The sequence below is a fragment of the Ochotona princeps genome, chromosome 17 (genome assembly GCF_030435755.1).
Source record: "Ochotona princeps isolate mOchPri1 chromosome 17, mOchPri1.hap1, whole genome shotgun sequence".
NCBI classification, from domain to species: domain Eukaryota; kingdom Metazoa; phylum Chordata; class Mammalia; order Lagomorpha; family Ochotonidae; genus Ochotona; species Ochotona princeps.
In genome coordinates, this window is record NC_080848.1 from 16168055 (window position 1) to 16193270 (window position 25216).

The window sequence follows — 25216 nt, forward strand, 5'->3', positions numbered from 1 at the left end:
AGATACTAACATATGTACTGCACAGATACTCCTGCAGCATGTGTGTGCAAACTCCATTTTAAACTATGTGGGCGGTAATTATAAATGTAGTTCCTGTGCCAAAAGATCATAGAGTTTAAAAAAAGGGAGGGCTGACACAGTAGCGTAATGGCTAAAGTCCTCGCCTTGCATGTGCTGGGATCCCTTATGGGCGTTGATTCGAGTCCCAGCAGCCACATGTCCCTTCTAGCTCCCTACTTGTGGTCTGGGAAAGTAGTCAAACATGGCCCAAAAAGCCTTGGGACCATGTACCCACATGAGAGACCAGGAAGAGGTTCCTGGATTCAGATCACATCAACTCTGGCCGTTGTGGCCACTTGGAGAGTAATCCATGGATGGAAGATCTTCCTCTCTGGATTTCTGACTTTTAAATAAAAATAAATAAATCTCTTTTTTAATGATGTATTTAGTTAATTGAAAGGCAGACAAAGCTGTAGTCCGTCTGCTGATTCACTCCCTAAGTGGCTGTAGTAGCTGGAGCCAGGAGTTCCATCCAGGGCATCCACATGGGTGTCAGGGGCCCAAGCACAGGGGCATTCACATGCTGCCTTTCCAGTCATACTAGCAGAGGATGGATTATAAAAGAAACAGTGCTCACTATGAGATGGGGACACTATAAGCTGCAACACAACAGATACAGAGGACCCCAGGCCTCTGGTCACATTGTAAGACCTGTCTGTCCCGAAAGAGTCCTACAAATCAAGCAACTGTCTATCCCATAAGAGTCCTACAAATCAAGCAACTGTCTATCCCGTAAGAGTCCTACAAATCAAGCAACAGCTGGCAAGAGGATGCCAGAACATCCTCCTCCTGGCCAGCTCCATCCCACACGGCCTGCAGAGCCAGCAGAGTTCAGGATGCTAATTCTGCCCAGGTCCTTTGACTATGAACAGGATTTGTGATCCTGAATTCGGGTTTAGGACCTGTCCTGGGGATGGGTTAAGACTGGAGCCACATCTGAATTTGTTCCCACAGTGCCACGTCTGCTCAGCCTCATCTATCTGCCTCCCCCATCCTAGGCAGACCGTGGGCCTGTTGGCGCAAGGGAATGCTCAGCTCCCTCAGTGAAGCCAGCCCTTGTCTCAGGTCTCCCAGACCTCCTTCCAGAAAATTGTACAATTTCCAGGAGACAGCCAAGTGGGTCACTGGCAAGGGGAGGCCAGGCCCGGGGGCTGGAACTAAAAGCCCATCCTGTAAGCGGGCAGGTTTCCGTATAGCCGGCCCAGTCCCTTGGTCCAGACCCTGCCTGGGGAGCACTCAGCCTGCATGGTACCCTGCCCAGGATGTGGGCAGATTTGTAAGTTGTAATTCTGGGCAGTTGTTGGTTGCCTGGAGTGGCTTTCATGGGTCCAGTTGTGTGTTCCCTGAGGCAGGAACAAGGTCAGGGTGACATGGCCCTTAGAGGCTAATCAAAAGCTCCAGCAAGATGGGCTCAAGCTGGGAAGGTTCTGGGGGGAAGGCGTGACCTGGATCAGGGCTATGGCTGTCTGTGGGGAAGGGGATGCAGGGGTTTGCCTGGGCACATGCTCACTTCTAAGCCAGGTTAGTGACAAGTTAGTGCCACACAGGTGTTCCTCATGCTCCACTTTGTCCTTTCCTTGGTCTAAAGGTTTTTGTCACAGCTGTTCTGAGCAGGGTGTTGAGGCCTCATTCAGACCGGGTCCCCATGTGGGTGAGGGTCCTCCAGGGAGTGTGAGGACAGCAGTGCCCTTCGCAGGGACATCCTGCTGCTCCCGGCAGGCCCAGGTGTCTCTCCCTTGTGGTCTTTGCTGGTTGGTGGGCTGGGCTCATGGGGACCCCAAACAGACAGGGGTGACTCCTGGCAGGGCACATGCCTCACCCGAGACTGGTCCAAGCCAGAGTCCTTCTGACGAGGGCTCAGCAGACAGAGCCACAGGTAGGGGTCCCTCAGCCCTGCTCTGCACTCAGAGCCCACAACCCACCCCTGGAGGAGGACACGGTCAGGAGCCTGGAGAGTGAGAGTGGGACCACCTTTGAGGGAGCCCATTCGTCACTGGCACCCAGGCTGGCAGGACTCCTGATCTGCCACGGGTCACCTCCAAGGGGTGGCCCAAGCCAGCTGAGTGCAGTCTTGGGGCTCGGTACCAGGCTGCAGGAGGTGACAGTCATGGGTGTCGTGTCCCCTCTGCAGCTCAGTTTACTCAGCTGGCCCAGCTGAACCCCCAGGAGCGACTGAGCAGGGAAACGGCCCTGCAGCAGAAGCAGGTGTCCCTGGAGGCCTGGCTGCAGCGCGAGGCCCAGACCCTGCAGCAGTACCGCGTGGTGAGTGGCTCTGTGTCCTGGTCCCAGGGTGGAACATCCTGGTGGGGGCTGTTGGAACCAGCCAGGGGGGCAAGGCCAGGATGAGAGCATGGGCCCGGAGAGCCAGAGGCTAGATCCTTCTCCCTGGGATGCCCCAGGTCAGAGCAGGTGGGGAGGAGGAGGTGTCGGGCCTTGTGTGTCTGGGCATCCTGCAGGCTGGCCTGGGGGCCCAGCAGGGCTGCTGTCCACCATCCCGCAGGAGCTGGCTGAGAAGCATCAGAAGACCCTGCAGCTGCTGCGGAAGCAGCAGACCATCATTCTGGACGATGAGCTGATCCAGTGGAAGCGGCGGCAGCAGCTGGCCGGCAATGGTGGGCCCCCCGAGGGCAGCCTGGACGTGCTGCAGTCCTGGTGAGGCCAGGGTGCAGGCTGGGCTGGTGGAAGGGGCAGGCCCCTCTGCCCACTGAGTCAGCCTGTGTGGCAGGCCCCTCTATTGGGGACAAGTTGCATCTCAGCAGGGTCCATTTGTGACACAGACATTAGTCTCACAGTCCTTGCCAGCTCCCCTGGCGAGGGTGTCATGTCCTGAGGGGGAACTGGCCAGGTGTGCAGAGCTCTGGGCTGCCTGGGCCCGGTTAAGGCCACTCCTGTGCTTCTGGTAGGCAGTCAGCCTGCTCTGAGGCAGGAAAAGGAGGGGTGGTTACAGCACAGACTCTCCTGGGGGTGTGGAGCTGTATAATGGCACAGAGTCTCCCCCAACGGGAGTCCTCCAACTCCGGTCTGGGAAGTGGGGGAGCCACAGCATACCTGTGATCCTGGGCTGCCCCCAGGTGTGAGAAGCTGGCCGAGATCATCTGGCAGAACCGGCAGCAGATCCGCCGAGCCGAGCACCTGTGCCAGCAGCTGCCCATCCCCGGCCCTGTGGAGGAGATGTTGGCCGAGGTCAATGCTACCATCACAGACATCATCTCAGCCCTGGTGACCAGGTGACCGCTGTCCCTTGGCCATGCCCCGTGGGCAGGGTGGCTCCCCACCTGGGAGGCAGGGATGCTGGGCAGCCTGGGTGTCCATTCCAGTCCTGGCTCGCCCTGCCTCACATCCCTCCCCATCCTGTCAGCTGTGACTGTGGCTTCTCTGCCCCATTTCTATGGCAGACACCACAAGCGGTGTCCTCAGGGCCTGCTCCCCTCCTGCCCTTTTCCCAACCCCTTCCCTGGGAGCTGGAACTGGGCAGTATGCCCTTCTTTCATCTGCTGAGCCCCAGTGGAGGGAGGGAGGAGCCCCGCCCTGCCCCAGAGAGGCCTCTCCCTGGAGTGTGTCTCACAGCTTGTGGGCTCCCCGTGTCCCCCACAGCACCTTCATCATTGAGAAGCAGCCCCCTCAGGTCCTGAAGACCCAGACCAAGTTTGCAGCCACCGTGCGCCTGCTGGTGGGCGGGAAGCTGAACGTGCACATGAACCCCCCGCAGGTGAAGGCCACCATCATCAGTGAGCAGCAGGCCAAGTCCCTGCTCAAGAACGAGAACACCCGCAAGTAAATGTCCCCCCTGCCTCTTGCTCCTTGCTGCTTTCCTGTGTGCTTGCGATGGGAAGAACGTACTGCTGCCTCCTGGGTCAGCTCCCCGTGGTCCCTTCTGGCCTCTTCTTCACTAGAGAAGGAACAGCACAGGGATGTTCTGCCATGAAGATGCTACGCTTTGTTTCTCATTAGCAGGGATGCGCTCAAGACAACTCCTGTGTGTTGCACAGCTAACGTTTCCGCTCCATCACCTCGTTTGTAGCAGCCTTCTTTTACTTCCTCTGCCCCAAATCTGTCCGGTCCCCACCGGGTGCCGAGTCGCAGTGTGTGACCTGGAGCCGCCTCTCTGTGCTTGCAGCGAGTACAGCGGCGAGATCCTCAACAACTGCTGTGTCATGGAATACCACCAAGCCACAGGCACCCTCAGTGCCCACTTCAGGAACATGGTGAGGCCGGGGAGACAGGCCAGCAGGGATTTTTCCTGACTGGTGGGTGATGAGGGGTGGGCGTCTTTGTCATCTTGCTCCTTCCTGTCTGCAGTCCCTGAAGCGCATCAAGAGGTCTGACCGTCGTGGAGCAGAGTCTGTTACCGAAGAAAAATTTACCATCCTGTTCGAATCACAGTTCAGTGTTGGTGGAAATGAACTGGTTTTTCAAGTCAAGGTGAGGAGCTGGCTCGGCTACCACTCTGGCTTGGTCCTACAAAAGGATTGTTTAGATCCCTGCATGTCTTCTGTCACCACTGATGCACAGAGAACTGGGAGCCCTCCCTGAGACTGTCTTAGGACATGAACACACAATCTCTGTGCAGCAGCTGGTGGACAGGTAAACTGAGTCAAGGCACCAGCACTCAGGGAGTTTGATAAGTGGTTTGTCAATACTAAATGTTTGTTACTTGTTTTCCAAAAGTGTTTGTGCTTTTCCTCTTGTTCCCCATGTACCTTTGACAGACTCATGCCATCCTTCAGGAATGCCTAATTTTTATAAAACGTTTTTATTTGAAAGTCAGAGTCAACAGAAAGAGAGAGGGAGAGAAAGATCTTCCATCCACTGTTTCACTCCCCAAATAGCCACAATAGCTGATGCTGGAGCCAGACAAAAGCAGGAGCCGGGAACTGCATCCAGGCCTGCCGTATGGGTGCAGCGGCCCATGTACTTGAGCCGTCTTCCACTGCCTTCCCAAGTGCCTTAGCAGGGAGTTGGATTGCACGTGAAGCAGCCAGGTCTTCAGTCAGTGCACCTATGGAGTGCCAGGATTGCAGGTAGTAACTATACTCATTGTGACACAGCACTGGTCCCACTATGCCGCTTTTTCTTTTTAAAAATTTATTTGCTTTCATTGGAAAGTCAGATATACGACAGGAGGAGATAAAGAGAAGGAAGATCTTTTGTCCGCTGGTTCACTCCCCAGAGTGAGCCAATCCAAAGCTAGAAGCCGGGAGCTTCTTTTGCATCTCCCACACAGGTGCAGGGTCCCAAGGCTTTGGCCTGTCCTCAACTGCCTTCTCAGGCTACAAGCAGGGAGCTGGATAGGAAGCGGGGCCTCTGGGACACAAACCAGCACCCATAGGGGATCCCGGCACATGCAATGCAAGGACTTTAGATACTAGGCTACCGTGCTGGGCCCACACAATGCCACTTTTTTTTTTTTTAAGATTTATTTTATTTTCATTGGAAAGTCAGATATACAGAAAGGAGGAGAGACAGAAAGGAAGATCTTCCATCTGCTGATTCACTCCCCAAGTGGCCACAGTGGCCGGCGCTGAGCCTATCAGGAGGCAGGAGCCTCCTCTGGGTCTCCCATGTGGGTACAGGATCCTAAAGCCTCAGGCTGTCCTCAACTGCTCTCCCAGGCCACAGCAGGGAGCAGGATGGGAAACAGGGCCATCGGGACGCAATGTGGTGCCTAAATGGGATCCCGGCACATGCATGGTGAAGACTTTAGCCACTAGGCCACGTGCTGAACCCACAATGTCACTTTTTAAAAGAGGATTTATTTATTTTTATTAGAGAGAGGGACTTACAGGGAGACAAGACAGATTTTCCATCCACTAATTCACTCCCCAAGTGGCCGCAATGGCCAGAGCTTAACCATACAAAGCCAGGAGCCAGGAGCTTCTCCTGAGTCTCCCATACAGATATAGGGTCCTGAGGCTTTGGACCATCCTCCACTGTGTTCCCAGGCCATAAGCAGGGAGCTGGATGGGAAGCAAAGCAGCTGGAACACAAACCAGTGCCATATAGGATACTGATGCTTGCATGTAAGGAATTAACTAGTTAAACCATTGCACCAGCTACCACAGTACCATTTTTAAAATAACATGTCTATGACTGATAGCATAGAATGTCAGATTAGGGGCCAGCACTGTGGTATAGCATGTAAAGCTGCCACCTGCACTGCCAGCATCCCATATGGGTGCCAGTTCAAGAACCAACCATTCCATTTTGATCCAGCTCCCTGCCAACATACCTGAGAAAACAGCAGAAAATACCCCAAGTATTGGGCCTCTATACCCCAAGGGGCAATTAGGAAGAAGCTCCAGACTCATGGCTTTGGCCTAGTTCAGTTCCAGTTGTGACCATTTAGAGAGTGAACCAACTGATGAAAGATTTCTCTTTCTCTCTGTTTGTTCCTCTAGGTTTGACTTTGGCTTTCACATAAATAAATCTTTTGGGATGGGGGAGATTATTCCTAGAACTGCTCAGATTCTACGTGTGAAGAACACATTTCCTGAAACAGGAGAAAGTTGCAGCAGGAGGGGACGGGGGAGGAACTTGGGGTTGTGGCACTCAGCCCTCTCCTGTGTCCTTTTAGACCCTGTCGCTCCCTGTGGTGGTGATTGTGCACGGCAGCCAGGACAACAACGCGACAGCCACCGTTCTTTGGGACAATGCTTTCGCGGAGCCTGTGAGTGGGTTTTGGGGGCCTGTGGGTTTCCAGGTCTTCATTCCAGTCTCTTTGGTTCTCTTCATTTTCCCCCTTCCCAAAAAAAAATCAGAGGAAAACAAATGCTTTTTTCCCTAACAGAGTAGAAGGGTTGTGGGAAACATACAGGCTTGGGTTCAGGCCACTGTTTACTCTCCCTGTGACTGTGGGACAGGTGCCTGGCCTCTCTGGGCCTGAGTTGCCAACCAGTGATGTGCAGTTGTAGTGTCAGGAAGATTGTGTTTACTGACACAGGGAGTTGTTATTTGCTGAGGCAGTTCTCAGCAAAGAGCTCCCAGAATCCTTGGGTGAAATCTGAATGGGGTATGGACTTCTTATTCCTTCTGGAAGCTTCAACTCTTACAAGGCAGTTCCTTCATATCATCTTCCTTCCATGAAATGATGACAGCCAGTGTTCTCTCCAGATTTCTGAGCCTGCGATTCATTGCAGGTCTCTCAAGAAAATGAGAAGCTTTGTCTAGTGGACAAAGGGAGTTTGCTGGATCTGTGTACCTGAAAGCCGCTGATGTGCTGCTTGACAAACATTTCCAGAATGTTCCAGTAGGGAGAGGTTTGCATGTTGCATACTTGCAATAGAGATTAGTCCAGAAAAGCAGGATAAGGGGTTTGTGTTCAGGACATAAACGTGTGTCCTTCTCTCCTAGCTGCTGGGAGGTCTTAGCCTTCCCAGCAGCACTATTGAGAAAACAGTATTTTTATTGCAAAGGCAGGTTTTTAATGAGGTTCTACCAGTCTCCAACTTCAGACTATTTTATTTTTTTTGCAGATTTTATTTATTTTTATTGGAAAGGAAGATTTACAGAGAGAAGGAAAGAAAGATCCTCCATTCGTTAATTCACTCCCCAGGTAGCACCAAAGACTGGAGCTGAGTCGAGCCAAAGCCAGGAGACTCCTCCACGTCTCTCATGTGGGTGCAGTATCCCAAGGGTCTGGGCCAGCCTTCACTGCTTTTCCAGACCACAAGCAGGGAGCTAGATGGGATGTGAGGTAGCTGATACATGAACCAGAGCCCATATGGGGTTCTGGTGGGTGCAAGGCAAGGATTTAGCCACTAGGCCATTGCGCAAGGCCCCAGACTCAAAAGATCTGCCTGCATCTGTCCCTATAAGCTTCCCATGTAAGACTGTTCCACTTTCCTCATATCCTTCTCTATCAGCAGATCTTATCCCCTCATCACCGGGAGAACTAAAGTGTCCTCTTGAGTAAATAAGCGTTTTTCACATTTTAAATTTTGCTAAAGACTAGTGGTGTACATCTTATGCTAGTTTTTGAAGATTTATTTATTTTCTTTGGAAAAACTTATATACAGAGAAGGAAATTCAGAAAGAAAAATCCTCCATCCTCTCACTCCTCAAGGGCCCACAACGACCAGAACTGAGCCAATCTGAAGCCAGGAGCCAGGAGTTTCTTCTAGGCCTCCCCACATGCAAGTACAAGGTCCCAAGGCTTTGGCCCCTACTCTGCTGTTTTCCCAGGCCACAAGCAGGGAGCTAGAAGGAAAGTGGAGTAGCCGGGACACTAACCAGCACCCATATGGGATCCCAGGTGTGCGAGGCGAGGATTTAGCCCACTAGGCTATTGTGCTGGGCCCCATATTATGCTACTTCAAAATAAATGAATTCTTGGGGGGGTTTCTTGTTCGACTGTGTGTGTGTGAGAGAGAGAGAGTTAACATGAGTGCCTTGATGCGTTGTTGTGGCTCCTCAAGATTAGAGGCTGTTATGTCCTCATCCAGGGTCTGGTGAAATAGGTTTTACTGTCCTCATAATGCAGAGCAGTTAGCAACTGTACAGTGACAGGCATGGTGTCTTTGCCTTTTTAACTGACTCCTAATAGTAGTTGCAGGTATTTATTGGGTGGATGTCCCCAGGTGGGTGTCTGGTGCAGTGCTCAAATCAGGGATGTTAGCATGTGCGTCCCCTCAGACGCTTATCACCTCTTTGTGGTGAGAAAACCAAGAATCCTCTCTTCTAGCTATCTTTGAAGCACATGATATAGACTTGCCAGCCATGCCCACCACAGCCCACGGCAGGATCCCAGGGCTTCACTCTCCTCACTGCCTGCCTTCCCACCCTGTCCCCTGCCTGGGAAGGGACAGAATTCTCTTACCTAGTGACCCAGGCCCTCTCACATGCAGCATCGGGTAAAGGGGGTTCAGAACACGTGACTTTTATGCCACCATATATGGGGGCCAGTGATGGTCTATAATTGCCACCAGGCAGGACAGTCTTCGAAAAGTTCATGGGAAATGCGTGTCATGAAACAACCATGCATAGATTTCACCATTCTTGGCACCAAAGCAAACATCCTCTCGTTCCATTCGCACAGGTTGTATGGCATCCATTCATATTTTTCACCTCATACGAGAAACTAGATTCAGGTGGCCCTGAGGAGTAGATCTGGCCCCCGATGGGCAGGAGTAGGAGCTGACGTTGCTGTACATACATCACATGCTTCTTAAATTTTATATCGCATGAAGGAATTACCTGTTCAAGCAGTTATGAAGCAATTAACATGAAGTGCTGAGGCTAGGCTGAATGAGACTTTCTTTTTAAAGCCCTTTATTAAAAATCCCAACCTATCTCTTCATACCATTTGCTGCACTTTGAGCCCAAGGTCTGGGTGAGAGGTGCCAAGGCAGGTATTACAGCTGTGCACATGCCTCTATAGGGACTCCCTCCCCCAACCCTCACTCTTTCTACCTTTCTTTTTACCTAGAGAAACAGTCTTTCAGCCTTCCTGATTCCCAGTAAGTTCACAGTAAAAGCCAAACTTTGATTAGGCTTTGTTGTCCTGCTCTCCAGGCCCTGGGCTGGGCTGCAGATTCAGCATCTCTTTTTGCAAAGTAGCTCCCACCGGAGGAGGCCACTTTGTGGCAATGCAAGAAAGTAACCTAGAACACTCTCGGTCTCACAGCCTGCTCACCCCCAGGTCTGACTGCCCTCAGGCCTGGCAAGGCACCTGTTTATGATTGCTCCCAGCCATCACCGTCTTTCTTTGGCAGCTTAAAGGCAATAAATCACACAACTGTTTGCTCACACGGTTTTGGCCTCTCCTTCCTCCCAGGGCAGGGTGCCATTCGCTGTGCCCGACAAAGTACTGTGGCCGCAGCTGTGCGAGGCCCTCAACATGAAGTTCAAGGCTGAGGTACAGAGCAACCGGGGCCTGACCAAGGAGAACCTGGTGTTCCTGGCGCAGAAGCTCTTCAACAGCAGCAGCAGCCACCTGGAGGACTACAGCAGCATGTCCGTGTCCTGGTCCCAGTTCAACAGGGTGAGGCCCAGGCCACCAGCTGCCGTTAGGTCAACCAATCCAAACCAGACATGCACAGAACCTGCTACGCCACCCCTACCCCACCCAGATGTGCTCTTGGTGTTTCTGATAAAATGGACCCAAACTAACAGAAGTTCCTGAGTAGATGCACACCTTGGGAGTTCCCCGGGTCCCTGTAGGAGATTGCATCTTTGCATACTTGGGCTTTGTGAAAGACGCAGCAAAGCAAATACCAACACAGTTCTTGATGAGCAAAGCCAGCATGGTCAGAGTCCTTGGCTCTGTTCCATTCGCTCGCGATGTTCCCTGATATGTCGTGCCCGGTCAGGCTCCTGTAGCATCCCTAGCCCACGAAGGGGCTGCTGATGAAGGAGAGCTTTTCCCTTAGCACCAGGTAGTTCCAGTGTCACCTGACAGGTCGATCAAATCTGCCTTTAGTTCTGCTTCTTTTTTTTAACCCATCATCACCACCAGGATTTTTTTTGTTTGTTTGTTTTGCTATTTTTACAGCATTAGCCCTGAATTCAGAAGTGTCCAACATCTGTGCTTACAGGCTTGCTGGCGGACAGGCTGGTACTCAGAGGATGTTGGGGCAGGGAGACAGGAGGGCTGGCTGGCTGTCCTTGCTGTGGCCAGCGACGCTTGTGCCTCAAAATGGAATTAGCTAAAAGCATTTTATTGAAATCTGTTGGGAACCTCTGCACAATCTCACGGCATGCGCTGAATGTATTCAGCTGGGTATCTTGTTCAAATGAGTCAACAGGTCTGAGTCGGGGCCTGAAGCTGTACATTTCTCAGGTGCTCCTGGGGACCCCAGGGTTGCCAGAGGGTCAGGATTAGTCAGTGCCAATCAGATGGGGGCCACCACATAGTGCCAGTGCTGGCAGGGAGGCTGTGCTGTTTCTCCCCGTCCCTCCCCCTCCTCTTCTGCACTCTGTTTCCTGGCTGTAGGGCCTTTGTACAAGTCGGGCAGGTCCATTTGCATGCTTCCAGTGTCCCATGTTTGTACCCTGTTTAGTTTTCTCAGTTAAAGTGTGTGCACCCACAGGCCAGGTTTCCACTGCTCCTCTTGCCTCCTTGTGTTCATTATTGGCTCTCCACCCAGGAGAACTTGCCAGGACGGAATTACACCTTCTGGCAGTGGTTTGACGGAGTGATGGAAGTGCTAAAAAAGCATCTCAAGCCTCACTGGAATGATGGGTGAGCATCATCATTTTTTTTTTAATTTTTAAATAATGATTACATGGTTGATCAGGATGGGAATGATCGAGGAGAATCATCATTTCTTAAATCAGCGGTAGAGTCAGTCTCCTTCCTGGCCCTCACCTGTCACCCTCTGCTTCCGCTCCCATGGCCTTTGTGATCCAGGGCAATTTTGGGCTTCGTAAACAAGCAGCAGGCCCATGACCTGCTCATCAACAAGCCTGACGGGACCTTCCTCCTGAGGTTCAGTGACTCAGAAATCGGCGGCATCACCATCGCCTGGAAGTTCGATTCCCGTGAGTGCCTGTCCCTTTTTCATAGAGCTGCGTTTTGCTTTCATGTCCAGAGTCAACTGTTCTTATTGCAAAACTGGTACTTGGTTATGCACACCTGTTGTTTTGGGGGAGCCAATATTAGTGACGGGAAACATGCCAGGACATGCGACAGCTGCCTGTCAAACATGTTGCAGGAGGCGCGATGGCTAATTTTGGGATTCAGGAGCATTTGATCAGGACATGGGTTCCTGCAGCGCAGGGTGGTCTGTGCAAGACCCCAGCTGCTCACCCGCTGGAACATGGGCCTCATTTTTATGCAACCCGGAACTTACTGTGGCAGAGAAATCCTCCGGGAGTTTGAGTCTCACAAGGACACACCATGGGAATCTCACCATGCCCTCCTCAGCATAAAGGTGTTGCTCTTGACTGTTTGCGTCCAGGAAGGGGAGCGGAGCATGGCCTGCTGGCTCATCTTTCATGATGGAAGTGCCAACATCACTTCCCCTGCCTGTGTGAGCTTGTAGCCCAGCTCGCTGATAGGCAGGGACTGGGTGGGGGAGGGGGCCTAAGAATGGCTTCTCCCTGAGCAGAATAGCATGTGGACTTGAAATGGCCCAAGAGCTTTGGCTCTTGAAGGAAGCTCGTCTGTTACCTACTTACTGACCAGTGATTTCAAAATGACCACCTGTGGTTGTTTTAAAAATGGAGCTTTGTTGGGGGCCATCTCAGTGGGAAGCTCAAATTTGTAGCAAGTTTCGGTTTTAAGATTTCCTGTTCAGAAACCACGTGTAGAACGTGACTGTTGTGTGTTTTGGTCTAGAGGAAAGAATGTTTTGGAATCTGATGCCGTTTACCACCAGAGATTTCTCCATCCGGTCCCTGGCTGACCGACTGGGAGACTTGAGTTACCTTATATATGTGTTTCCTGATCGACCAAAAGATGAAGTGTACTCCAAGTATTACACACCGGTTCCTTGCGAGCCTGCCACTGGTAACGATGTTTGCATTCTGATTTGATTGTGTGTGTGTGTGTTTCTCATACATGAAAGCCTGCCCACTAGCCTTCAGTTCCTGCTGTGTGAGCATTTTCCAGGGCAGGTGTCAATGCCAGGCCGTGTTCTTCATTTCAGGAAAAACGCATCTGCCACCAATCCCAAATACCACATTCCAAGGCACAGATCACTTTTAATACAAGCTTTATTGCCTGCTGAATCTGAAGGTGTTAGGTGTTTCTTGTAAAATTGTCAGAAAACACATGAAAGCACAGGCAAGAAAGAAGACATGGCCCACGGTCTTTCATCTGGAGGCTTGGCTCCATGCACGAGCTAGCGGCTGGCACTCGACGCTCTGCAGTGTGCCTCCTCCCTGCAGTCCACCAGTGGGCGCACAGCAGTGCTTCCTCTGTGGAGACCGTATGCCAGCCAGTGGCAGGGAGAAAGCAGTCAGGGTAGCAGGTGCTCGCTTAGCCACGGGCGCTATGAGGAGAACAAAGCCAGGTGAAGGAAGAGAAGGGCCAGCGGGCATTTCTTGAAGGGAAACTGGAGTAGACCCTAGTACAGGAAGGAAGCTGGCCATGCACAGACCCGGGCATGGAGAGAAGGCTGGCCCCGCACAGACCCGGGCACGGGAAGGAGGCTGACCAAGCACAGACCTGGAGAAGACATTCCGGCCAAGAGCAAAGGCAGAAACTGCAGGGCTGGGGGTGGGGGAGTAGAGTGAGCAACTGCATGAGCACCTGGGAGGTCACAGCCAGTGAAGCCAGGAAGAGAGTGAGGGGTCAGAGCAGGTCACCTCAGATCTTGGAGTCCAAGGTGAAAAATGTAAGTTTGGGTCACCAAGAATCTTTTGTGACTTGGTCTCTCTCTTTTTTTCTTTTTTTTTTTTTTTTTTTTTGAAAAGGTAGATCAGATTTACAGAAAGAAAGACAGAAAGATCTTCCATCCGCTGGTTCACTCCCCAAATGGTCACAACAGCCAGAGCTGAGCTGATCTGAAGTCAGGAGACAGAAGCTTCTTCCAGGTCTCCCATGCAGGTGCAGGGTCCCAAGGCTTTGGGCCGTCCTCCACTGCTTTCTCAGGCCACAAGCTGGATGGGAAACAGAACAGCCAGGACACGAACCAGTGCCTGTTTGGGATCCTGGCGCTTTTAAGGGAAGGATCAGCCAATTAAGCCATCAGACCAGGCCCTCTGTCATTTCTTCTTACACTAAGATGATAGTCGCATTCATAAGTGGAGAAATAAGCCCAACTACATAAAGATTTATGTGATAGTTTAGGTTACCCATCCACTGCCTCTTTTTATTAGCACAGCCAATTCAGCCTGTAGAATCCCATTGCCATAGCCTTTGGGTTTTGTCTTCTCTGCTACAAACTAAGCACAGAGGGTGTGCAATATCCAGGCAAGGTAGTTCCCACCGCCAAGCCAGGAGTGCCAAGTCGGGATGACAGGTGCCCACGCCCATGGGGACTGACTCTGTCAGGCTCTGTGCTCTTCACCCTGTTGGTGCCAGGTGGTCTCCTTCCCTGGCTGGGACCACCACTCCCCACCCCCATCCGGTGCCCAGGAAGCAAAGCTCCAGCCACACACCCTCAGCACATGCTCACACTCTTACTGTCAGCTTGGCAACTGTGGAGGACCCACTCATGCCAGCCTTGCCCCTGGTCTTTCATGGCACAGGGGACTCTGTGAAGCAACATGCCCAACAACAGCATTCTGAGGCAGGCAACACAGGCAGCCCTCCCTGCGATATGTGGACACCTTCACATAAAGGAGCAGACAGACCCTGGGAAGAACCATGTCCCTGCTCCCTGAGGCTCTCCCCTCTGACTAGACACTGCTAAAGGAGATTTGTATTGGAGTCTGTGTTTCCTGTGGCTTAAGGAACTTACTAGAACATCCAAGCCATCCTCCAGATGCCTGGGATACCCCAAGTCTTCCCCACAGATTGAAACATCACTTGTCTGTGTCAGTGTAAAGGTAGATAGAAGTACAGGTACCCAGGCGCGCGCCTGTGGTAGCTGTGTTGTATCCCATAAAAAGTGGATTCTGAGGGGAGATTGCATCTTTGCCCTTATCCCTGCAGCCAAGGCCGTGGACGGGTACGTGAAGCCACAGATCAAGCAAGTGGTCCCTGAGTAAGTGTCCAGCGTCCCCTTGGAACCTCCTCACACCCTCCCGTTCCGTCACCCCGACCTAGCCTTTCTCTTTGCTCACAGACCTGGCTAAGCCTTCGGAGGGGGTAAAGCTGGCCCCAGGCCTTGTACCACAGCCCAGTGGGCCCTGTATCCTGCCTCACCCAGAGAAGGAGGCCATTCGCCCCAGGCCCCTCCTCCGGTTGAGCAGCTGGCAGCCTCCCTGGCAGCTGAGCTCTGCCCTGCTTCTCTTGCAGGTTTGTGAATGCATCTGGAGAGGCAGGGGCCAACGCCACCTACATGGACCAGGCCCCCTCCCCGGCTGTGTGTCCCCAGACACATTACAACATGTACCCCCAGAAGTAAGTTGGGTTTTCATGGGAGCTGTGGGGAAGGAGTAATTATGGATGGGGCCTTAGTCTGTAGTTCAGAGGGCTAGTGGGCATGGGAGTCTGGCCGAGGCCTGAGCCCTAGGCAGGAGTGATACAACAAGAAGTGTGAGTGGTGTGGGATGCAGGGCAAGTAGACCCATCTGTATTCCTAGTGAGACTGTCTTCCCCTGATAAGGACCACATTGGGGCAGGTCTGTCTGCAGAGACTTCGCTCCCCCGAGTCAGGTCAGAAGGAGGTTTTAGGGCAGAGGCTACTGCCTGGTGAGGCCTGGGTCTCCTGGCATCCTTTGCTTTCCCTTCCCAGCCCGGACTCCGTCCTTGACACTGATGGCGACTTTGACCTGGAAGACACAATGGATGTGGCACGCCGAGTAGAGGAACTGCTGGGCCGCCCCATGGACAGCCAGTGGATTCCTCACGCACAGTCGTGACCCAGCCCAGCTCTGTGGTCAGCAGCTCCGTGGTCTTTGCCGGAGGAGCTCCTATCGTGGATGCGTGACTTCCATGAACCGCTTCTCTTTGGAAACAATGCTCATAATGTGAAGTGTCCGTCCTCGCTTGTGACTTCGTGTTTCTGTGCACGTGGCACCAGTGGTGGGCGTGTGAGTGCGTGTGTGCGTGTGCACGTGTGCACGTTGCCGTGTGCTTCTGCTCCATGCCGCCAGCCCAGGGGCTGTGCTTGTTCCTGCCCCTCGCAGAGGAAGGCGGTCTCAGCCATGGGTCTTAAAGGTGGCGGAGCTCCAACCAGGGCCACAACTGGAGAGGGCCCCTCTTCTCCGCCGGGCCTCCACCACTGTCCGCCAAGCTCCTGCTGCCTCACCAAGGCTGGAGGCAGCATGGGGAAGGGGGCCTGGCGGCGGCTTTTTGCTTAGCCACCTGATGTCCTGTCTTGGTCCTTTCTCCTCCTGCCCCCTGCCTCCCTCTCTGTCTCTGGAAAGCCATGCAGTTCCTGTGTGTGTCCACACAAAGGAAATGGAGGAAAGCAAGTCGCGTGACAGAGCCGACGCTGGGAGGTCCACACACACACACACACACGCACAGAGGAAACGGAAGAAAGCAAGTCGTGTGACACAGCCGATGCTGGGAGGTCTTCAGTGTCATGGCCAGGGTGGTCGGCATGGCCCTGACCCCCAGGTGCTGAGTCCCAGGGCAGCGGCCCTTCTGCTCAGTCTGTCCTTCCGTATCTTCCTTAAGGCTTAGTCACAGTGGCTCTGGGGCAATGTTGAATGGCATTTTTTTAAATTGTTTTGTTCTGTTTTGTTTTGTTTCTAAATTGGGTCTTTTTGGTTCCCCCTTCCCACCAAGTTGGACAGCAGGGTTCTTCCTTCCTGTGACAGGCTGGAGGAGCAGGCTGGGAGCAAGGCCTGACCAGGACCCACCTGTGGAGCAAGTACTCCCGCTGCTGCAGGCCACTGGGTACCAGGTGGAGGGAACCTGGGGGAAGTACAGTCAGCAGATCTGCTTGGAAGTTTAGTGAACTATTAAAACCAAATCAAAAAAGAAAAGAAAGGAAAAAAAACACCCTTAGCAGCATCTTGTCCTGTGGTCTCCTCCAAAGCATGGCGCCAGAGGGCAGGACTGGATAGATGGGCAGTGGGGCGGGAGGAGCAGGTGCAACTTTCGGTTGAGGCCTAAAAGGTCCCCTGGGGCACCTTCTCCAGATGAGCCTGAGCACCCCTAGAGAGGATGTCCCTAAAAGCCTTATTTTTATACATGTGAGTAAATAAACAGATATTTTTTTTTTTACAAAAGTAACTTCTGAATTTATCAGTGTTTTGCTGTTAAAGGAAAATATTCCTCTGTAGGAAACTATTTATTGGAAGATGACTTTTTTAAAGCTGCTGTTTGCCCGGGCTTGGGTTCATACACTGAGTTATTTTTCTACGTCAGGCAGTGGAGTCTCTGCCCACTTCCCGAGGAGCAGACTGTCTCCTCTTCAGGTGGCATCTTGGCCTGGGGAGGCTGGTCGGCCCCTTCGCTGCCACAGCATCCAGCTGACTTCACCAGCTGCCCTGGCTAGGACACGGAGCCCAGTGGTACTTTGCTGTGTCGGAAGTGGGCGCCGCCCCAGGGCCCTTGGAGGGCAGAGCAGCCCAGCAGCCCTGAGCGGCTCAGAGCTCACTTGGCAGTTAGCACTGGGGTCTAGGAGGAGGACGGGGGGGGGGGGGGTTTGTTCACACCAGGGGCCAAGCCGCCCTTGTTCTTAGGAGGCTGCGCTGAGAGGTGGGAGAGAGTTTTGACTGAAAGTTGCGCTCATTCTCTGCGTTCTGTTTTCTCTCTTCGCCCTGCTCCTGCAACCACAACAAGAGGTGGTGCCAGGCTCATTGCCGCTCCCACACCCCTCTACCCCCACCACACACACAGAGTCCTCCGATGCGCCAGCTCCCTGCGTGTGGCGTGTGCAGGTTTTGTAGGGGATTGGGGGGAGACCACATAAGCATAACTTAAAATGAAAGTTATACTTTTTTATAATTTTTTCTTTCTAAAACTTTGTGAAATGATCTCAGATTCATATTTTAGCGTGGGAGGCAGAGTATATAGCCACCAAAAAAAGTATTGTGTACAATTTGGGGCAGTCACAGAATTGTGTATTTCATGTTACAATAAAGGCTTCATCTGAAGAGATAGGTTTGAGTCTTATTTTTTTCCCCATCATGTGGCAAAGGAGGATGATCATAAGTCTCAGTGTGACTCTGAGAAGCAGACGTGGAACACAGCTGGCCCACAGACCCTACAAGCCCACAAGGTCACTCATTCTGTCCCTGCCAAGGCAACCATCAGGGTTACCAAAAGACAGCCTATAGCAGGTGAATTGTGACATTGACAGTTCTGTATGATCCACAGGTGAGGTCGTGAACATCCAGTGGCCCTTGGTGGACAGACAGATATTCCTTATTTTTCTGCCCATGTAATGTTATAAAACAGCACAACAGGTTCCCTCCTGGCCTTCCCATGCACTCTTGTGAGAAAGCTCATGTTGTGTAGGCAGGCACCATTGCAGTGCCAAAGATTACGCTAAGAATGCTTGCATCCTAGGGCCAGAGCATTGGCTCAACTGGTTAATCCGCCACCTGCAAGCACCAGCATTCCAGAAGGGATCTCATGTCTCAGTTGCTCCACTTCCCATCCAGCTTGTTTCCTGGGAAAGCAAGCAGTGGAGAATGGCCCAAAGTCTTGGGATCCTGTACCCATATGAGAGATCCAGAAGAAATTCCTGGCTCTTAGCTTCAGATCTGCTTAGCTCCAACCACTGCAGCCTTTTGTGGGATGGAAGATAGCTCTCTCTCTGTAACTCTGTCTTTCCAATGAAAATAAATGAATCTCAAAGAAAAAAGTTTGTTGTCTGTATTGGAGGGCTGAAGTTTGAGCCCTGACTGCACCTTCAGTTCCAGCTTCCTGCTGAGGCACACCCTGGGAGGCAGCAGTTGATGGCTTGTGCCCTCAAGTCCTTGTCACTCACACGGGAGACCCAAATGGAGTTCCCGGTTTCCACCTTCAGCCCTGCCCATCCCCCATCCATACAGCTATATGGGGGATGAACGAACAGATGGAAGATGTCTCTCTTTGCCTTTCAGTCAAGTAAATCCTGTTGGAAGATATTTCATCTGCTTCATGGCCTCCAAATGGCCACCATGGACAGAGATGAGCTGATTCAAAGCCAGGAGCCAGGAGTTTCTTCCAGGTCTCCCAAGCAAGTGCAGGGTCCCAGGACTTTAGGCCATCCTCCAGCTGCTTTCGCAGGGCCTAAGCAGGGAGCTGGATGGGAAGTGGAACAACCAGGATATGAGCAGGCATCTTTATGGGATACCGGTGCTTACAGGTAGAGAATTAGCTTGTTGAGCCATTGTGCTGGCTCCTCTATCAAGTAAATAAAACAGGAGCAGGTGTTGTGTAGCATGTTTGACTGTGTAGGTGGAATTCCCAGCTCTGCTTCCCATCCAGCTTCCTGCTAGTGTGCAACTGGGGAAGTCCTTGGGTCCCTGCCGCCCATATGGAAGACCCAGCTTGAATTCTGAGCTCTTAGCTCCAGCCTGACCCAGTCCTGGCTGTTGTAGGAATTTGAGCCATTGAGTAGGTACATGGAAAGTGTCTTGGGCCCAGCAGTGTGGCCTAGTGGCTAAAGTCCTCACGTTAAATGCGCCAGTATCCCAAACGGGTGCCGGTTCTAATACCAGCAGGTCCACTTCCCATCCAGCTCCTTGCTGTGGCCTGGGAAAGCAGTCGAGGACGACCCAAAGCCTTGGGACCCTGCACCCACATGGGAGACCCGGAAGAGGTTCCTGGTTCCTGGCTTCAGATCGGAATAGCACTAGCCATTGCACTCACTTGGGGAGTGAATCATCGGACAGAAGATCTTCCTCTCTGTCTCTCCTCCTCTCTGTATATCTGACTTCGTAATAAAAATAAATAAATCTTAAAAAAAAAAAAGATAGGCTAGTGGATTTATATGTAAATATACGAAGAATGTTAGGGCCTGGCACGATAGCCTAGCGGATAAAGTCCTTGCTTTGCATGCACCAGAATCCTATGTGGGCGCTGGTTTGTATCCCAGCTGCTCCACTTCCCTTCCAGTTCCCTGCTTGTGGCCTGGGAAAGCAGTGAAGGATGACCCAAAGCCTTGGGACCCTACACCCACCTAGAGGACCTGGAAGAAGCTCCTGGCCTTGGATCAGCTCAGCTCCAGCCATTGCAGCCACTTGGGGAGTGAAACAGCAGATGGAAGCTCTTTCTCTTGGTCTCTCCTCTCTGTAAATCTGACTTTCCAATGTAAATAAATAAATAAATCTTAAAAAAAAAAAAAGTTTATTATCAGTCAGCATTTTAGCACAAGAGAAGCTGCTGCCGACAATACCAGTATCCCATTTGCACACCAGTTCAAGTCTTGGCTGCTCCACTTCTGATCCAGCTTCCTGCTAATGCGCCTGGGAAAGCAGCAGAAGAGGGCACCAGCCACCCATGTGGGAGACCCACATGGAGTTGCTGGTTCCTTGGAGAGTGAGTCAGCAGATAGGAGGGTTCTGTCTGTTTTCTTCCCTCTCAAGTTTAAAAAGCAGCAGCAGCAGTGGGGAAAAGAAGACAGTGTCCCAGCCAGACAGCAGGCATGATGAGAGGGGACTTCATGAGCACAAGTTGCCTCCCCAAGGGTAGGAGCCTAACTTAAGGAGGTGCTCTGCTCTCTGCTGCAAAGCCACCTGCTTCTCCAAAGAAAGCAACTAGACTAACACAAATGTCCCCTGGTAGTGGAAAGGATTGACTAGGCTCTTGTCTTTGCGTAAGGAATTCAGGCAGATGAGGGGTCGCATGGGAGTGAGGCTGAATGGGGCAGAGCATCTGTCAGAGTGGATAGGTGCCCCTCAAGGTGCTCTGTCCTTGAGGCTGGAGAAGTCAGGGGATGTGGGCTAGTGAGGAGAACACAGCTGGCAGGCCAGGCAGGCAGCTGGGGAGAAGCTGAGAGCTGAGCAAGCAGCCTGTACTCAGACTGGGACTTGTAAGGGAAAGGGCGCCACTCCTCCCCACCCTTTCTCCTTTCCCACCTCCCAGTTCCCAAGGACAGAGTGTCAGTTAGGTAGCATTCCTTTCCAGGTCTCCCTACCCCAATGCTCTCAGGCTGCGCAGAGGAGATGCCCCTAGGAGGGCCTTTCCTGGGGAACGGAGGCAGTGGCCTCAGGCTGGGTAAGCCATCTGGTGCTGAGCATAGAGGATTCCCCTAGTGGGCAAGGCTCGGCCCACCTGTAAAGCTGTGGGGGCCACAGCAGAACTGTGGACTGTGGAATGTTGCTCCAAGGTATGCTTCTAGAGTTTTCTGTTCTGCAGAAGGTTTGTGTTGCTGTAACCCTTCACACACACATACACACAAACTGACGGACCCAGACACCTGGGTTACCACACACTGCTTCTGAGGCTGTCTTGCTACAGAAGCCACTTCAGGGCACTCTGTCCACACTCAGCTTCTCCCGCACCTGTGTCAGTTTGAGAGCCTGGCCTCAACTCCCAGATCTACCAGCCTGAACCAGCACCCAGCCCTTGGGTGATCTGCCGCTTTAAGAGCACCCCCCACCTCAGCTCCTCCCCTAAGTTTGGAGGCCGGATTTCCCCCAACTCGGACCAGCCCTTTAAAGCCCCGGCTCCATCTTCCCGGCCTGTGTCCTGATTCCAGAGGCACTGTGCAGGGGGTCCCTGGGAACTGACAGTGGGCAGAAGTGGACTGTGACAGGTGCATACGGGCACAGAGCTGCCGTCCAGGGCTCAGGAGGAACAAACAGCTGGAACAGACTGGGTGGACGCTGAGAGAATGCAAACTCACTGGCAGCGGCCACTTTGTGCCAGGCCTGTGCTGAGCCATTTCTGTTTCTTCTGGGAGACAAATTGAGATTCCTGTTTTACAGATCAGGACTAGCCTGACTGCCCGGGGCCATGCAGCCAGCAAGCGGCAGAGGCAGGATCTGAACTCAGGTCGGTTCCAGAGCCTCTCCCTAGGGTCACCTGCCCAACAGGGTCCTGGTTTTGTCCTATCAACTTTTCTTCTCTAGGGCTTTCTGGTGCGCAGCACGGGGGAGAGGGGAGGGGACGTGGACAGCCCCTCCCTCCTCGCTTAGGTTTCCCTATTTCCTCCTGTTCCCCCCCACACACCCCAGGAGCTGCTTGGAGATGCTGCTGTGGCTGCTGCTGCCCCTGTCCCTCCTCCTCCTGCTCCTCCTGCTACTGCCTCCTGCCACACTGGTGCAGCGGGGCTCCCAGAAGTCCAGCCTGTCCTGGCTTGCTGACCTCCAGTACCGAGTGGCCCGCAGCGGCCTGGGCTGGGCAGCGGCCTGGCACCAGCGGAGACTAGAACAGAGCACATTGCACGTGAGCCAGAGCCAGCAGCAGGCTCTCACCTGGTGTCTGCAGGGTGTCCAGGGTCCCCGCTGGCCCTTCCCAGGGAGCACAGGTGTGTTTCCAGGGCTCGGGAAAGTCACCTGAAAGGAAACCAAAAGTTCATGGGAAAGTTAGCTTCTAGAGCTGAAGAGCCTCTTCCCCTAACCCCGCTGCCAACCTGAGCACCCTGACCTATAGCCTGTGCCAAGCCCCAGGCCCACACCTAGCTCACAGGGTCAGGTTCACCTCTTCTTTTCCTTGTCCCCTGGGTTCCTCCCACAAGGGATCTCCCTTTCTCACGTGGAACTCTTGGCAAATGGAAGATTGCCAGAGTAGTTCCTGGGGTCTTGGTGGTTGCAGATGTGAACACCTTCCGGAATCACCTCCCTCTGACTCAGGCCAACCAGGCCCAGGAAGAAGAACATGGAGGGCAGCTCCTGTCCCCTCCCCCAAAGCAGTGTTGTGGTGGGATCTCGCTGCAGGTAAACAGGGGCAGCCACTGGAACCCCTACCTGTAGCCAAGCCCTCCCATGGGGTGGACAAAGAACCCCAAAGCCAGGGCTCTTGAGAGCTAGCCCCACAGCCTCCCCTCTCTCCCCCAGGCTACCTTGCTGGGTCTCAGGGCACTGGACAAGGCCTACCCCGGTGTACTGGCTCCAGGAAGCACAGCCTGCGTGACCCCCATGTCCCCTTGGCCCAGTACCCTCCCATGGCCAGGCCATGCCCTGGGCCTGCCTAGCACCCCTGCAACCAAGGACTCCCAAGCTTTGCTGTTGGAGGCACTAAGGTCCCCAGAGCTGAGAGTGCTGGAGGCCAGCACAGCCACTGAACTCCTGGACGTCTTCCTGGACTTGGAGGCAGACGGCACAGAGCTGGCGGCCGCCCTTGCAGCCGGGAACCCAGGCATTGCTCTCCCAGGAAGGGCAGCGGCGCTGCGTGAGGCCCTGGAGCAAGGACCCCAGGGCCTGGCCCGGCGGCTGTGGCCACAGCTGCAGGTGGTTGTGACGCTGGACGCAGGAGGCCAAGCTGAGGCTGCGGCCGCCCTTGGGGCCTTATGGTGCCAGGGGCTCAACTTCTTCTCTCCTGCTTACGTGGGCTCTGGAGGTCAGCAGGCTGCTGGGGAGGGGTGGGGCAGGATGGGGACAGAGGCCTAGGGGCAGCCAGTGGTGGGTTACTTAAACCTCTCTCGACACCCTCCATTCCACAAATGGAGAACCTGACACTCCTAGAACTCCCAGCAGCACACACTGGGCCTCCCTCCCAGCAGAACCTAGGGCTCTGGCCTAGAAGGGTGGAGAGGATCAGACACCCAGAGGCTGGGCACCTGGGCTAGGTACTCCAGTGGAAAGCAAATAATCGCTGTGGGATGACCAATTGGTTGCTTGGCTTTCCACAGGGGTGCTGGGCCTCAACCTCTGGCCAGAGCAGTCCCCAGGCCTCTACCTCCTGCCCCCTGGGGCCCCCTTCATTGAGCTGCTCCCAGTCCCAGAGGGAGTCCAGGAGGAGGCTGGCCAAACCATCTTCCTGGCTGAGGCTCAGAAGGGCAAAGAGTATGAGCTGGTACTGACTGACCACACCAGCCTCATCAGGTGACCACCTGCCCATCTGCTGCCTCCATGGGAGCCAAGGATGTCAGCACCCCCTGCCCTGACTCCCCCCCTCCACCCACAGATGTCGCCGGGGTGATGTGGTGCATGTGGCTGGGGCCTACAACCAGTGTCCAGTCGTCAGGTTCACGGGCAGGTAAGGGACACCCCTGGGGAGTGGAGTGGCTGCCCCTGTGCCCTGGTTCCACTGCCTCCGCCTTCCTCCGCCCAGGCTGGGCCAGGCCCTGAGCGTGCGAGGGGAAGATACCAGCGAACATGTCTTCTCGGAGGCCCTGGCCCGGGCGGTGGGGCAATGGCCAGGGGCCAAACTTGTGGAGCACGGTTGTGTGGAGAGCAGCATTCTGGGTATGTGTCTCTACGGGCTTCTGCTCTCATTCTCTGGTTAGCGCCCCCCCACCCCCCCACACCCTGTGGGAGAGGAGACCCTGCCTCATTGGCAGCCACTGACCTGATGAAAGTCCTTCTTGGTGTCTAACTCACATCCTTTGCTGCTGCAGTGTCTGCCTGTCTTCTCTTCAAAGCTCTGTGGTACTTGGGATTGTACTATAGGTTCCCCTTCATGCAGTCTACACCCTACCAAGAAACTTTCTCTTCCCCATAAACTTCAGGGTGGGAAAAAGCAAGATGGGACAGGGGATCCTTAGCCCTGGAAGGTGCCCTGCTTACAGGAAGTGTGGATGGTGGGGTATTGTCCACAGACTCCTGCGAGGGCTCTGCTCCCCACTATGAGATCTTTGTGGAGCTCAGGGGACTGAGGAACCTGTCGGAGGAGAATCGGGACAAGGTAATGGGGCCACTAAAAGGGAAGGCGGGGCCTTGCGGAGGGGAGGGCGGGGCCTTGCGGAGGGACGGGACATGAGGGGCTGGGCCTGCAAATTAGGAGGGGCCAGGCTCAGGGGTGGGACTGTGAGGGGCGGGACCTTGAAGAGAGGGCGGGGCCGTGCAAGGGATGGGCCTGTGAGGGGGGGCCTTGCCGGGAGAGGGCGGGGCCGTGTGCAGGGATGGGTCTGTGAGGGGCGGGACCTTGAAGAGAGGGCGGGGCCGTGCAAGGGATGGGCCTGTGAGGGGGCGGGGCCTGTGACAATGGGTGGGGCTGCGAGGAGGGACGGGGCCCCGCTAGGGGAGAGCCGGCCTCTAAGAGATTTTTATGGCACTCACAGCCCCGGCTCACATGAACTCCTCTGTTCACAGCTCGATCACTGCCTTCAGGAAGTCTCCCCCCACTACAAGTCCCTGCGGTTCCGGGGCAGCGTGGGGCCTGCCCGAGTCCACCTGGTGGGAGCTGGGACCTTCAAAGCCCTCCGAGCAGCCCTTGGGGCCTGTCCCTCATCCCCTTACCCCCCAGAGATGCCCAGGGTCCTTAGGCACAAGCACCTGGCCCAGTTCCTGCAAAGGAGGGTGGTGTCCTGAGCCAGGGCCTGCCCCCTGCCAGGCTCTCCGCCTCTCCCCAGTGGGGGTCTCTCAGCATGGGGTTCCTTGGCCAGTGCTGGAGGCAGGAAGAGCAGACCCCAGTCCATGGCCACTGGAGACCCCTGGGGGGAGCTCCCTTTGTCTACCAGCCTAGGGAGTGTTCTCGGACCTGTGCTCTGGATGGGCTGGGTGGACTCCAGAGGAACCCTCAGCTGACAAGGGAGATGGGCAAGGAAGAAAACCATTACTGACCCTGGCTGTTCCGCGTGGCCCCTCCTGCCTCGGCCATAGCCTTCTCCCTAAA

At 53.9% G+C, this 25216-nt stretch overlaps 2 protein-coding genes across 8 annotated transcripts in view; both read left to right on the forward strand.

Moving 5' to 3' along the window:
• Positions 1–16784, forward strand: part of LOC101518842 (signal transducer and activator of transcription 5B) — an 81701-nt gene extending 64917 nt beyond the window's left edge. For all 6 annotated transcript variants that reach the window (XM_058676113.1, XM_058676114.1, XM_058676112.1 and 3 more), the window contains 15 exons: positions 2192–2322; positions 2561–2712; positions 3132–3287; positions 3655–3834; positions 4178–4265; positions 4360–4482; positions 6635–6727; positions 9833–10039; positions 11145–11239; positions 11408–11538; positions 12338–12508; positions 14600–14651; positions 14906–15010; positions 15345–16053; positions 16128–16784. In XM_058676113.1, coding sequence (XP_058532096.1) covers positions 2192–2322; positions 2561–2712; positions 3132–3287; positions 3655–3834; positions 4178–4265; positions 4360–4482; positions 6635–6727; positions 9833–10039; positions 11145–11239; positions 11408–11538; positions 12338–12508; positions 14600–14651; positions 14906–15010; positions 15345–15471 — 1811 coding nt within the window. In that variant the 3' untranslated portion in view covers positions 15472–16053; positions 16128–16784. The remainder of the gene's footprint in view (positions 1–2191; positions 2323–2560; positions 2713–3131; positions 3288–3654; positions 3835–4177; positions 4266–4359; positions 4483–6634; positions 6728–9832; positions 10040–11144; positions 11240–11407; positions 11539–12337; positions 12509–14599; positions 14652–14905; positions 15011–15344; positions 16054–16127) is intronic.
• A 4368-nt stretch (positions 16785–21152) lies between these two features.
• Positions 21153–25216, forward strand: GHDC (GH3 domain containing). Of its 2 annotated transcripts, XM_058676284.1 has the most exons (10): positions 21153–21254; positions 21427–21493; positions 21676–21968; positions 22256–22377; positions 22498–22999; positions 23292–23484; positions 23567–23638; positions 23714–23847; positions 24201–24286; positions 24694–25216. In XM_058676284.1, the coding sequence occupies exons 3-10, from the start codon at positions 21689–21691 to the stop codon at positions 24910–24912; spliced, it is 1608 nt and encodes a 535-aa protein (XP_058532267.1). In that variant the 5' UTR covers positions 21153–21254; positions 21427–21493; positions 21676–21688; the 3' UTR covers positions 24913–25216. The 2 variants fall into 2 exon arrangements, with proteins under 2 accessions (XP_058532267.1, XP_004599166.2); XM_004599109.2 differs by having other exon boundaries at positions 21153–21579.